The sequence below is a fragment of the Pseudoliparis swirei genome, chromosome 22 (genome assembly GCF_029220125.1).
Source record: "Pseudoliparis swirei isolate HS2019 ecotype Mariana Trench chromosome 22, NWPU_hadal_v1, whole genome shotgun sequence".
Lineage (NCBI taxonomy): Eukaryota > Metazoa > Chordata > Actinopteri > Perciformes > Liparidae > Pseudoliparis > Pseudoliparis swirei.
The window spans coordinates 9,532,550-9,546,928 of NC_079409.1; the positions used below are offsets into that span (position 1 = coordinate 9,532,550).

The window sequence follows — 14,379 nt, forward strand, 5'->3', positions numbered from 1 at the left end:
CCCCATTCAATGTTTAATGTCTCTAAATAAATGAATTACATCCTTTTTTTTGCTTCATATTTTCCTAAATGCTTTTCCTAATTTATTGGGGACAACTGGGAAAACATAAAATTCACATGATGATATGTTTTCAATGTCCTGGACACAACTTGTACGCATCGGTGTTCTTTGGGATCAATTTGATCCCAGGCTGTTTTTCACTGTGTAAAACATATAAGAACTAGAACGGGCACTTAGTAGAGCGCATACCTTCGCATATCACAAGATTGGGCATTGCATTATGAACATTTTGGCATTAGTTGCATGCCAATTGGATAAAAATGGACCACGCTATGGTAAAAATAAGATTTTGACCTTTTCATGACCTTGACCTTTGACCCGATTGATCCCAAAATCTAATCAAATGGTCCCCGGATAATAACCAATCATCCTACCAAATTTCATGCGATTCGGTTTAAAACTTTTTGTGTTATGCGAATAACACGCATACAAATAAATAAATAGATAAATAAATAAATAAATAAATAAATACACGGCGATCAAAACATAACCTTCCGCATTTTCAATGCGAAGGTAAATATCAACTTTTTTATTTATTTAAAAGGCTATTTAGGTAGTCAACAAACTAACATAAAGTATCTCACACTTAAACTTGGGAAACAATACTAATTCTAATCTTCTGGAGTTTTTAATTGCTGGGGTCAAATTGACCCCACGGGTAAAATATGTTAGTAAATTTGAAGATAACAGAAGGGTTAAAAACACAGAAACGTCCACGCTGCCGCGTCACGTGTTATGAAGGAAACGATGCAAGCTGTCGCCACGGCGCTTAATGGCCGTGCTGTGTTGACACTGTCCGCACACACGTTAAAAATGAATCAGGTTGATGGCTGCACAATCCCTCTGTGCCTTCAGTTCTGTTTGTGCAGTGACGGACTCTTTCTTCTTTACTCTGGGATATGTTGTGGTCATTTAGTCACAAGCATACAATAAATATTGATCAGACAAAGACATGTCTTTGACCTGTAGATAATACGGATGTCCTGTTGCCCGAGAATCACAGGCGAAAAGCTAGTGTCAGGTTGTCAGGTCTGATTTGATGGTTTCTTGTTATCACTGACATTTGTTTTGTCTATCTTCCAGTCTGTAACGTGCACAAAAGCATCAACAACGGTGAAAGATCACACTCCCACAGCTATTGATTAAAACGTGTATTTTCTGAGGCGAAACATCACATCTTTCAATGTGTGATGGGCCCATTTGAGTGTGTATATACAAACTAATAATAGTCCGTGGACTCGAAGGAAAACACAAGGTCACACCTAGAGATCGAGCGGGTCAGCCGTGGGTTCCGTACACGGCGTGGCGTGTGATTGCTGGATAGTGATGCGGCGTGACGGCACAAACCACTAGAAACCCTACAGAAGCCGAAGCGCACGTGTTTTACGGCTCCTTTCCTATTTATTACTGCATGTGCAGAGAGATACAGGAAACATGGGCAGGTAAAATGTCAAGATAGTATACTGTATTAATACTTTTCTTCTCTGACCTTTCAGAAGTTATGAAGTAAACAAGCGTGTTAAGAAAGCCGCCGTGCACCATGCATCGCAAGAAGCAACCCATGAAATATGAAGAAGAGACCGCAAGTGCAACAAGTAGCAAAGCTCAACTGATATGAGATGCTTTGTTTGGTCTTTACAAATCAAACGTGCGTCACCATCTGTGGTCCATCCTGACGCGAGGCCCCGACATGAAGCCCACTTTAAATTGTCTGCACTCTGTTTTCCCCGACATGAGTTTGATGGGTTCAGTTCGGCAGCGTAATGCTTCCCGAGGTTTCCATTGGGCTGATGAGTGATGCGAGTAATCACACTGCCTGTACGGACCGGGAGTGATTGTCCCCCGTCAGCGCCACAACAACAGCAGCAGCAGCATTTCATCCGTGTCGTGTGTCCAGGTCCATTTGTCTCTCTTTTACGACACATTCTGACCACGTCTCACATTTGTGATCCGAGTAAGATCGAGAACAACACAGCAAATTGCTCGCCGCGTCCTCTCAGTCTGCTGCCGTTACAGAGAGCACCGACACTGCACTCGTACACTCAAAGAAATGACTCATTGTATGAACTCAATTAAATTGTTGGCAGGTTTTCCATCCAATAATTATATGCAACTCCAACTCAAATTTAGCACATCAGTGCAATAAAATGTAATTAAGTTAGTCCAACTCATTTGTATCAAATACATCTAAAATAAAATAACGATATTCATTAAATTAAATTAATTTGTGTTTGTCAAACTCAAAATATAAACTAACAAAATATGCAAACTCCACTCAGAAGGAACACCCCGACTGGGAATTGAACCCACAGACCTCTGGCTTTGAGGCAACAGTGCTAGCCACTACACCACCGTACAGCCCTGGAAATGTGTTCACCTCATGTAAACAACTCATTTTCAGCTGGCGCATGCGCAAAGGGTAGTCCTCAATGAAACACATTTATTTTGAGTTGATATGCACACCATCTAACCTAAATAAATCTAATAAATGAAAGTATTCATACATTTTGTGTTACACCCATTAAATATAAATATCTATTTTTGTAATTGATTTATTTAAATGTATCAAACAATATTTAAATGTGTCACCTCGAAGAAGGGCTTGAATCGTTTTTGTGAGTGTAACCTAAATAAATCTAATAAATGAAAGTATTCATACATTTTGTGTTACACCCATTCAATATAAATATCTTCGTTTTGTAATTGATTTATTTAAATGTATCAAACAATATTTAAATGTGTCACCTCTAAGAAGGGCTTGAATCGTTTTTTTGAGTGTACAGGAAAGTATTTGTATCCCTCTTCATTAGAGGGACGGACAGATAGCCCTCTAATCTCACCCTGTATGTCGCAGCAGTAGCAGGTGTCACGTACGGTTCTCCCACACGCGTGTGACTGAACAGACACACAATTTACTTCCCGAACTGCGACGCAAGTCGTTTCGTGCCAGCGGGGCGTGCCGTGGTCCCGTTGTTGATGTTGAGCTATCGTGATCAGAGCTTTAGTGCCAGAGTCGGGTCGATCAACGCTGTCGAGACCAGAGTGTACTTCTAAGCGCCCTCTAGAGCAGTGGTTTCAAATGGAGGTATGTGGACCCCTGGGGTACGTAAAGGCCCTCCAGGGGGTACTTGAGATTTGTTTTATATCTATTTAAATGAGATCGTCCATTAAAGACGCCTTTGAAAATAGTTGTTGAATAAATATTCAATAAAATATAAGTGTAAGTTCATAAACTGAATTGCATATATTATATATTATATGCAAAATGCTGCGTATTACATCTTTTCTTTCCACCCAAAATGCTTTGCACTGGTCTTGGGGGACTCGGCTGAAAAAAAAATTCAAAGGGGGAACACAAAAGGTTGAGAACCGCTGCTCTAGAGGTGCTGTGGGCTGAATCCATTGAAACGTAGGTGAAGGGAGGTGTCTGTATAATATCACATGCAACCCCTTCGCTCACACTCACTCAAAACCACTCCACTGACATATCGGTTACATCACACCTGTTTTCTGTGTGTAAACCTCAGACTGTGTGTTCCAGGAGCTGACAGCTCTTTCATCAGAACTGCAGTTACCACTCAAATCGATGCCTTGTTGTCCTCTGCTTTGCATTTCTGACTTTGTCTGATTCCATTTGGAGACAATCTGAAGCTACTTAGCCTGAAACAACCACTTTGAGCTAAATGGACCAAAGTGGTGGACAGCGGCTGACATCGCTGCCGTGATCCATGCCGCTCATCGAGCTAAAACACTCAACATGTCGAGGGTTAGGCTCATCTGTGGATGTCCAGAAATCTAAACAGAAGCTGCACACGAACATCCTTCAACAATGAAAAACAAATGAGCTCACCAACTCCCGAAATGAGCCCAATCATTTTAATTACTGTTCTTTATCTCACAAAGACACGTGTGGTCTATCTTTAGAAGGAACAGTAAAGGGTGAGGCGTCGGAGCTTTTGTTCAGCTCTATTCTTCTGACGGACTTTGATGACGGTTACTTGAAGGAGGATTTAGTAAAGGTCACTTTGCAGAGTGCATAAAGAGTGTCACGGTGATGAACACTACGGGCACAGAGCCACAGGAGGGGTTTGATCCGGCTGTGTTCAAAACCACTATTACCCCTGAGAGGCACGCCCTCACGGACTGCAGCCGACACACGGCCAGCTGTTCCTCATGCTTTGTGACTGTTTGGCCTTAAAGGTCAAACTTCTGTGTGATTATGGACGTACGTGTCACGGTGTCGGCCGAGCAGCTCAAACGCAGAGCCCGGTTGGAAATAAACATGTTGTTGCTTCCACAGATGTAATGCCAAAAAACCACAATGAGACTTCTCAGATAGGTGTCATCAATGTGTTCGCTCACGTCGTGTAACTGATGCCAACACAGAGTGAACGTAAAGGGTAACGAGAACATTTGTACCATTCACTTCATAATACACACACTTGACGATCAAAGATCAAAAAACATCTTAAATATTTAATCGGCCTGGCTCCTGACAGCTAATTACATCACTCTTGTGGTTTAGGAAGGTCATTTCACATTCAGGGCTGTCAGTGCTCTGATGCAGCACCCAGGACACCAGGACTAGCACCTGTCGGTGGAAGGCAGGCAGCACATGGGCTCAATAAAGCGTCTAAATGAGCTGCGACAATGAGAGATGATTGGATTTGACTGATATTGTTTGATCAGCTGCTGTGTGGCATCTCAGACAATAGGCTGATATTTGAGATATGAGCCAATCAGGATGCAATGCGATAAAGTTTATATGCTTGAGCTAATTAAAGCACTTTGACGAATGGTATCCCTTTAGGCAGGGGGGGGGGATTGTGCAGGAAAACACCTCTTGCTTTGTCAAAGAGAGAGAGGGAGAAAGAGAGCGAGAGAGAGAGACAGAGAAAGAGAGAAAGAGAGAGAGAGAGAGAGAGAGAGAGGAGAGAGAGAAAGAGAGAGAGAGAGAGAGAGAGAGAGAGAGAGAGAGAGAGAGAGAGAGAGAGAGAGAGAGAGAGCGCTCATGATTATTTGCTGTTCATTTGTCGTGCGCTCCTCCGGTGTCCCTGCTCTGGACATCTCAGCCTTCTCCATGCGCCACCGTCTCACCTGAACTTGTTAAAAATGGCTCATCCTTCTTTTCGTGATGTTAACGACTCGGTCCCCGTAACTCCTCTCAACGTTACGTTCACCGAGGATGCGCTGCGCGTGTTCTCCAACAGCAGCGACAAGGCAGCAGCCAGGGACACCACACGCCTCATCATCGCCGTGTGCATCACGGGGCTCTACTCCCTCATCTGTGTGGTGGGACTGCTCGGAAACGTGCTCGTGATGTACGGGGTGGTCAGGTAAGAAACACATGTTTCACTCTGTAGCCAAAGAGAAGAGAAAAGAAGCAAGGAACACTGTCATGGTGTTTTCTAAGAATGTCAAAAACTGTCGATCATTTATGATGGTCCTTTGTATTTGCCCACAGTTTCAATGTGCCGCTCTCTCACACACCCACTCACACGGACGCGCACGCGCACACGCACACGCTTCCTATACACACATGAGGGGTGTGGGGGTGGAATAAGTACCACAGCGACGACTGTACCACCAATTCATGTATTGCAGATTCTGAGGATTCAAGTCGTGTTGATTTGTTGTTGAACTAATTAACATTGAAAGATATATGTATATATATATATATATATATATATATATATATATATATATATATATATTGCTCAGTGCTTCTCAACCTTTTTTCAGTGATGTTCCCCCCTGTGGACATTTTTTTTCAGCCAAGTAGGCTACCAGCGCAGATCATTTTTGGTTAAAAGAATTTAGTAATATACAGCATGGTGCCATCAGTGTCTGATTTTATATAGAATATATACAATTCAGATTATGATCTCACAGTTAGATTTGATTGAATATTTATTAAATAACTATTTTTAAAGATTTTATTTTAATTAATGCTAATTAAAAAAAATATATATATATATATATATATATATATATATATATGCCTGTTTTCCTGCTATCCTGACTGCCGGTTATGTGTCAGACTGAAATGTTGACCCTTGATCACTGTAAGCTTTTTGACAATAAATTGATGAATTCATCCTGCTGCTTCTGTCTGCCTTTGGGTTGAATCCTGTTTCTTCGCACTACCAATTGTGACACAATGTCATGAAATGGTTATCGTAGTTATACTGTAGTAAGTTGAAATAAAGTCCCAAACCGCCATTGTATATATAGTTTGTTAAAAAAAAGTATTATTACAGTAAGTAGCAACATAGATATATTTTATAAAATGTTATATATTTTAAATATATGTTTTTTTTAAATCCTTATATAATTTGTTGAAACATAAATTAAATTCTGACATTTTCACGAAAAATAATCTGGGTCTGTTGAAAAAATCAGGGATTGGTATGTAAAAAAAAAGTGAAAAAGTAATAGCATGATATTTCTAAATAATGTTATGAGGTCAAAAACTAAAATCAAATGAAAAGTCAAACTATAACATTAGGTCAACAAAATGATCCAGTCAGTGCGATATGTTGAAAAAAGCTTTATTGTCAATGTGGAAAATGTTTCATAAACAAATCATAGTATAGTATGTCGAAGAAAAGTCATAGTATAGTTTGTCAAATATGTATAGCATGTTTAAAAAAAGTAAAGTAAGAAGAAAAAAATCTTAAAAAGGCATTGTATAGTCTGTCAATATATGAGTTTAGTAACAAGTCAGAATATTCTGTAAAGTAAAAGATATGCTTACGGGATATAGAACAAATGAAAAAACCTCACAAAAAAACGATAATAGTCCGTTGAAAAAATGGCATAATATAGTAAACTAAGTAAAAAAGAGTAAAATATTTCCCCCAAAAAGCTTATAGCACGTTGAAGAAAGTCAGTCATGACAAAGAAAAGCAGAAGAATTCATAGTGTAGTATGTGAAAAAGAATCATAATGTAATTTCATAAAAAGTCGTTACGTCGGAAAAAGCGTTTCATAATATTCGACAAAGCAATGTCATGAGAAGTCATCACAGTATCTTAAGAAACAACAAACTAGTGTATTATAATATGTCAAAAATAAATTGTAGTATTATGTCAAAACCAAGTCACATGCCATTAAAAAAAGGTCATAGAATACAGTATGTTGTAAAATAAAACTGTTGTCTGTAAAAAAAGTCAAATGCTAGGGGTTGTATGTCATTAAAATGTCAACCAAGTTATAATATAGATTAGATTAGATTAGATTCAACTTTATTGTCATTACACATGTACAAGTACAGAGCAACGAAATGCAGTTTGGCAACTAACCAGAAGTGCAACAGAAGTATCATAATAAATACATGATATACAGGTTATAAATAATGCGGAGATATAAATATATATTTCTGGGGTTGCTAAACTAGTGCAAATATTCAGTGCATATTTACTTGATAGTGCAACAAATGGCATAAAGTGTCTACAGTGCGGATAGAGTGGTGTATGATAATCAGACGGGGGTAGAGTTCAAAAGAGTAACAGCTCTGTGGAAGAAGCTGTTACTCAGACGGCTGGTCCTTGACCATAAACTCCTGAAGCGCCTGCCTGAGTATATGCCTGATAGTATGTTAATACAATATTTAAAAACTTCATAGTGTAGTATATCTTGAAAAAAGTTCATGGTATAGTATAACTTAAAAAGTCAAATGTCATAAAAGAGTAGGAAATAATAAGTTACTACAATTTCTAAATGAATCATAGTATGGTATGCCATACCTGTCACAGTTCAGCTCCACAGCCACCTCACTGTGTCAGTCACTTCCAACTCGTCAGTCTAACTCCCTTCACCTGTTCACACACCTGCTTCTGATCACTAATCAAGTCCCTATAGGCTTCACATTGCTATATTGTGCTTCGGTTTTTTCACTCCAGATGCTCCAGCACTTGTTCACAGAGCGATCTCCTGTTGCCGACTCTGCCTGTCTCTGTTTAACCCGTTAGCTCGATTCCCGGTGAACTGACCAGCCTTCTGTTTAATTCTTACTGTTTGCTGTTTCCGGAGCTTAAAATAAAAGGTCAAAGATCCCGGAATCGTGTTTTTGCATTTGGGTTCAAATACAATCCGTGACACATAAAGATGTCATTAAAAAGTCTTAGTATAGTATATTGTAAACATCCTAAAATAGTCATTTTATGTGCATTAAAAAGTAATATAAGCAAGTCTTTGTATGTCTTAAATAGTTCTAAAAATGTCAATCTACAGATATCTCAGATATAAAAAACCTGTGCAGTATTCTAGAGACCTACATCCACTTAGGCTTCTTGCCTTTAGTGTTGTGCCGAAGACACATTTTTAAATTTATTTTAAGTCGCTATGTTTAAGGTGTTAATTGGAGATCGCCGGGAGTCACATGACCTACATCCAGGTCATGCAACAGGAGAAAGAGGCCATTGAGAGGCTAACTTACTTTGCATGTGAGAAGTACGAGAACTTGGCCGCCACCTTCCTTTTACAGAGCGGAAACACTTCAGATTAAACAGTAAATGTATTCTAACGTTATATTGCAAATAGAGGGTCAAGCAGACTCGGCATCTTCTTCGTGTCACAGCAGAAGGCAGACAGAAAAAAATTAATCTTCTTCAACAACAGTTCAGCTTGACTGTGAGTCAGAACCAGTTCAAAGTTCTCCATGCGACTCCTCTGACCCACCAGGTACACCAAGATGAAGACCGCCACCAACATCTACATCTTCAACCTGGCTCTCGCTGACGCTCTCGCCACGAGCACCCTCCCTTTCCAGAGTGCCAAGTATCTGATGAGCACGTGGCCCTTCGGGGAGGTGCTGTGCAAAGTGGTCATCGCCATCGACTACTACAACATGTTCACCAGCATCTTCACGCTCACCATGATGAGCGTGGACCGCTACATCGCCGTTTGTCATCCGGTGAGAGCCCTGGACTTCCGCACACCCGCCAAAGCCAAGCTCATCAACGTCTGCATCTGGATCCTCTCCTCTGCCGTCGGAGTCCCTGTGATGATCATGGCTGTTACCAAGGTGACAGTTACAGGTGGGACATTTCTATTGGTAAAAAGCTCACTTCTTCTGCTACTTTATTGGCAAGTGTTGATTCTGGGCTGTGATCAGGCCGTAAAAGAGAACATTTGAGCTGGGTTATTAACTTGAATTAGCTTCTCCACATGGCCCTCTGTTTAACTTCTAATTGTTTTAACTCCTCAGGAAACACTTCTTGCGAACTCACATTTCCCAGCCCCGAGTGGTACTGGGACACAGTGATGAAGATCTGCGTGTTCATCTTTGCCTTCGTGGTTCCCGTCCTGGTCATCACCGTCTGCTACGGTCTGATGATCCTGCGGCTCAAGAGTGTCCGTCTGCTCTCCGGCTCCAAAGAGAAGGACAGGAACATGCGGCGCATCACCCGCATGGTTCTGGTGATCGTGGCGGCCTTCATCGTCTGCTGGACTCCCATCCACATCTTCATCATTGTCAAGACCATGGTGAATATTGACCGCAAGAACCTCCTCGTGGTGGCCAGCTGGCATCTGTGCATCGCGTTGGGCTACACCAACAGCAGTCTCAACCCCGTGCTGTACGCCTTCCTGGATGAGAACTTCAAAAGGTGCTTTCGGGATTTCTGCCTGCCCTATCGCTCTCGCCTGGAGCAGAACAGCTTCTCCAGAGCGCGCAACAGCACCAAGGAGCCCGTGTCTGTTTGTGCTCCTGCTCCTGCACACAGGCCGCCGGCCTGACTAGGCATGGATCAGCGGGGGGGGAGACGAGTTCAGGATGACCTCCAGACGGAGGTCACACAGTTCTCCACCACAGGAGTCTGAGTCGGCAGGTGTAGGCTTTTGACCAGCTATTCACAATGACCAGGTGTGTTTTTAGGTCTCATGTGATGAAACCTGTGAGACATTCACAATGATCACACACACACCTGTGCATGGGGGGGTACACCTGTACAGTCTTGGAAAGTGTACAAAGCATTTGCACAACGCAGCCCTGTGAACAAACACGCGTACAGAGCCGTCAGAAAGTATCGGTGTCGTGGTGTGTTTTTCATTGTTTTGTCTGCGCAGTAATAAATAGGAGCTTTAAAGGGTGTTTGTAGGTCTTCACATTCATAATAAGCGAACAATGATCACATTGTCATGCAGGACATTCTAAACACACAGACATGGCCACCAAGAGGAGTCTCTTTGTGACCAAACGGTGGTCAATGTATAATTGGCAGAGTCAGTTATGTGACCCCAATTTTAATAGACCATTTGTTTTGCTTGATGAAGACAGGAATGACTCCAAAACTCCCGCGCAGCAGCAAGAAGGCACGATGGGTGCTGCTCCAGATCAACAGGGAAGATGATGCCATCTGCTTCAGAGCGGAGGCCTCGGACTTCATCGTCAGCTCAATATTACAGATGATGATTTTATGTTTGCTTGTAAAATCACTGTCTAGTCCCTAAAGTTGGGGTACTATAAAGGATGTGACACCTTCAAATGAAACCTAAGATAACTATGTTGTTGGCCACTTGTGGGCAGAGGAAATAGCCGTAAACATTTGACATATACATTACCTTTTAGGTTTGATGACAAACTTTCACATTACACATTTTAAGTCTGTTCACGTTTCTTTCATCTGCTTTGGCAGACGCCAACGAGAGCCGAGAGAGTGAACCCAGAACAGTAATGTTGTGGGCCCGAACACCAAAACAATAAGCTGCAGGACACAAGGGGAAATAATTACAGATAAAAGCCACGTGCACAATCAAGAACCATTTTAAAGGAGGCAAATTCATATTTATTACCACGGACCCATTTTTGTCATTTCTTCAATTTTCATCCACGCGATACTTCATGAAAGATCTTTGTTGAAGACGCCTTCGATAACATGACCGTACGGGCTCCGTGATTAAGCAGAGATGACTGAGGCTTCCAGGTTTTATTCACGATGAACATCGATGTTCAGCTCACTCATGGTACTCCTCTGTTTTGGTTTTTCTTGGCACCGCATTCCAAAGAATATCCTGCGACAGTGAGTCGTGACTGAATGACCTCAAACTGACATTGAGGCCAGTCTGAAGCATAGCCACAAGAAGCTTCCTATACTTTCGGTGCATATTTTGAGGGAACAGTTGAACCGATGCCTCTCATCTTGCCACTGCAGCAATGCAGATTTATTTCAAAATGCATCCATATATCAAGGATTAAGATAACGTTGTTTTGTGACAGAATATTAAGTGGTCATGTGATTTATTTTGTGCTGTCCAGCTGTTGTATCATGAAGCTACGCATAATTAATTATTAGAAAATACAATGTTATAAAACCATGTATTGACACTAAGTGCTATAAATGTCAGGTGAAGCGTTAAAGTTCTTCATTTATATTTCTGTCGCCTGTCACCACCAACGCTGCAGGATTAGAATTTGTAAATGTTTTCTGCAGTATGGTTGACAAAATGTTCAGCTGATTTAAAATATGTACCGTAAAGCCTTATTCAGCATTCTGTTCTTTCTTGCAAAAAGTTAATTTAATTGTTTTGTTGAAAAAAATGCTTGATCTTTAAATGTTTTCCCATGTTGTGTTTATCAGATACAGTATATAAAGTACCTTATTATATACGTGTAATAACTGTTTTAGTCTTTAAATAACATTCATACTATTGTCATCTGGAAAATCTCGTAATTGCTTTGAAAAACATATTGTTGTGATTAGCTTTCAGTTTTAACCCAATGTTTTGTTTTCTGTGGTTGTTACTACAGATGTAAACATTTTAACTCTTTGTAAACACAAGGGAGGCAACAAGTCCCAGGGACGAATAGAACACATCGAAAGTGGGAATGAAAGCACATTATGAAACAAGTCAGGGATGATATCGGAGTTTATGCTGATCAGATACATTGGAGAAGACATACATATATACATGGAGAGTTAGCTCACTTCACAATGTATCAATAGAAAATACAGCCATATTTTATATTTTATTATCCACAAATCCTTTGAAAAGATAAAAATCATACATGCATCAGTCGGTCTCTCAATACTGTCTCACTTCACAGCACCATTGCAACTGGTTACTCCTAAAAATCTCTCTAAAAGAGAACCCCCCCCCCCCCGAAAAAAGATAAGTGTTTACGGATGGACGGATGGAAGGATGGAGGGGTGGAAAGCAGCAGCAGATCAGTGTCTGAGGCGTCAGCTCCACATAAACTATTGTTTACATTCTCACTTTCATGAAGGAAGGTGTCGGCCGATGCATCAATGTGGCTCATTTATACAATTTAAATAGTTTTGGACAGCAAAGGAAGTCTATGGCAGAGGAATAAGATGCATCAGGATCATTTCAGTGTTGTTTTTTGTCTTTTCACACGATCTGTTGACAAGAAAAATACAAGCTGCATCCTTTTAACTGTTGTTATAGCTCCACAGGTCCAAAGCCCCAACACACATCCACATTACCACTTTCATATGTTTTTGGTATCCTCGTCTTTTAGTGGGGGGGGGGGGAAGGAATAAAATAAACCACTGTACTCTATTTTAAATTGTAATTAGAAATTGTTCATGAATGTGGATTGTGTACTCTCGACTACAAGGGCAAACATTTATGATCGAGGCGTTATCCACTGAGGAATTCTTTTGAAACCAGGTAGCACTTAAACGCCACATGCCAGTGAGGCCCACAGCAGATGTGTTACAAAAGACGACAAACGCTTTTTAAATTAGTTTGCATTCAACTTGTCTTTAATGAAATTGATTGCACATATTAAAGGGCTGAAATAATGATCTGCTTAACCCTTGTGTTGCCCTGGTGGTTTTTTGACCCCGATTCATATCCTTCCTTCCTGTCGCGCCACCTTGAGATGATTTAACCGTCAATATGACCCCAGCTATTAAAAATCTCCAGAAAATTATTAGAATTAATATTGTTTTCCAAGTTTAAGTGTGAGTACTTTTTGTTTGTTGAAAGAACTCCCTAAAGAACAATTAATTTTACATTGAATCGGGTCAAATAAGACGACAGGAGGGTTCATTCATTGAATCAATGAATCAAAACAAAATGAAGGGTTAAGAACTGATGATGACTCAAAAAACAGAAACCTTGATAAGAAAGCATCCGTCCCCCTCGAGTGTCTTTCCGATTCCTGTGGTTGTTGAAGGACGTCACCCGAAGGGTTTGAATGAGAAACATGCAGTTGGAATATCCCATGTCGAAAGAAAACAAGAACACATCGACTATTCAGACCCAGACATGGTCGAATCATGTTTGTGACCAGGTCACCAACCAGATGGGGCCATGAAGATGTCCTGTGTGCTACCGAGCATCCACTATGCTCCCCATGAAATATAAATGGCTCTGCTGATATTTTTACTGCAAAAATAGGAAACTGCAACTAAATGAATAATTTAGTCAAACACCATGAGCTGGCTCCTGACTCGGCTAGACTGCATATTGGTCTCTTTAAAAAGTGAATACAAGCGTGTTGTGCATCGGAGCAGTCAGATCAATAACACTTTTTGTCTGTTATTAGGCACGAAAACAGTTCTGAAACCTTTTGTTGGTTTTCTCTGAGAGCTCGATTGCACCGGAGCACGGTTACACACACCGAGAGTTAGAGACCGGTTCCAGAGCAACACGCAGACAGTTGGATGCTCTCATCTGTCGACCTTAAACACGGCCGCTCGTGAGAACAGTTCCTCACAATGCAGCAATGCTTCTATTCCCGTCTGAGCATCAGAAGTCCAGCAGCTTATTTTCTGCGTTCTGTTTTTCGGTTACGTGACTTCCCCACTTGCTCATTTGTCCGTACGGGAGACTGGAGAGAGGCAGTGACAGTGCTCAGTCGAAACCATTTAAACCCAAAAGGAAAGGAAGGAAAGGAAAGTAAAGACACCTCCAAGAAGAAGCTATTGAGACGATGATTGTGCAATTTGCTCCTGCTGCTCGCTGCGACAGACTCCTGCTGTGACACAGATAATCAGACCTCCTGGTTGCCTGAAGTGTTTACCAAATGACAGAAGCACAAAAAGCTTTAAAGCAGGCGCAGTTATTCTGGATGTTTCACAAGGAGGCGACTGCTTTAGTTTTCCCTGCTGAGAATCAGAAGCAGGGATTCAAACTGGGGGCCATCTGCCAGGCTGAGAGTCATCGGGGCTGTATGGAAATCATTGGGGTGCTGAACCTTATATTATATATAATTAAATGCATACGACTAGTTTAATTGTGTAACCATATTTAAATTTTAATATTCTTGATTAAAGGGGAACTCGACCGACTTTACACGTCAAATTCTGTTTCTGTTTTTTTTATACTTGATATTTTATTTCGGTA

At 41.0% G+C, this 14,379-nt stretch overlaps 1 protein-coding gene across 1 annotated transcript; it reads left to right on the plus strand.

Annotated features, from left to right (window-relative positions):
• Positions 1–5,139: 5,139 nt before the first annotated feature.
• oprd1b (opioid receptor, delta 1b) lies at positions 5,140–11,833 on the plus strand. Its single transcript, XM_056444165.1, has 3 exons — positions 5,140–5,396; positions 8,746–9,101; positions 9,272–11,833. Exons 1-3 carry the CDS (start codon positions 5,173–5,175, stop codon positions 9,799–9,801), a joined length of 1,110 nt encoding a protein of 369 aa, XP_056300140.1. The 5' UTR covers positions 5,140–5,172; the 3' UTR covers positions 9,802–11,833.
• Positions 11,834–14,379: the final 2,546 nt, after the last annotated feature.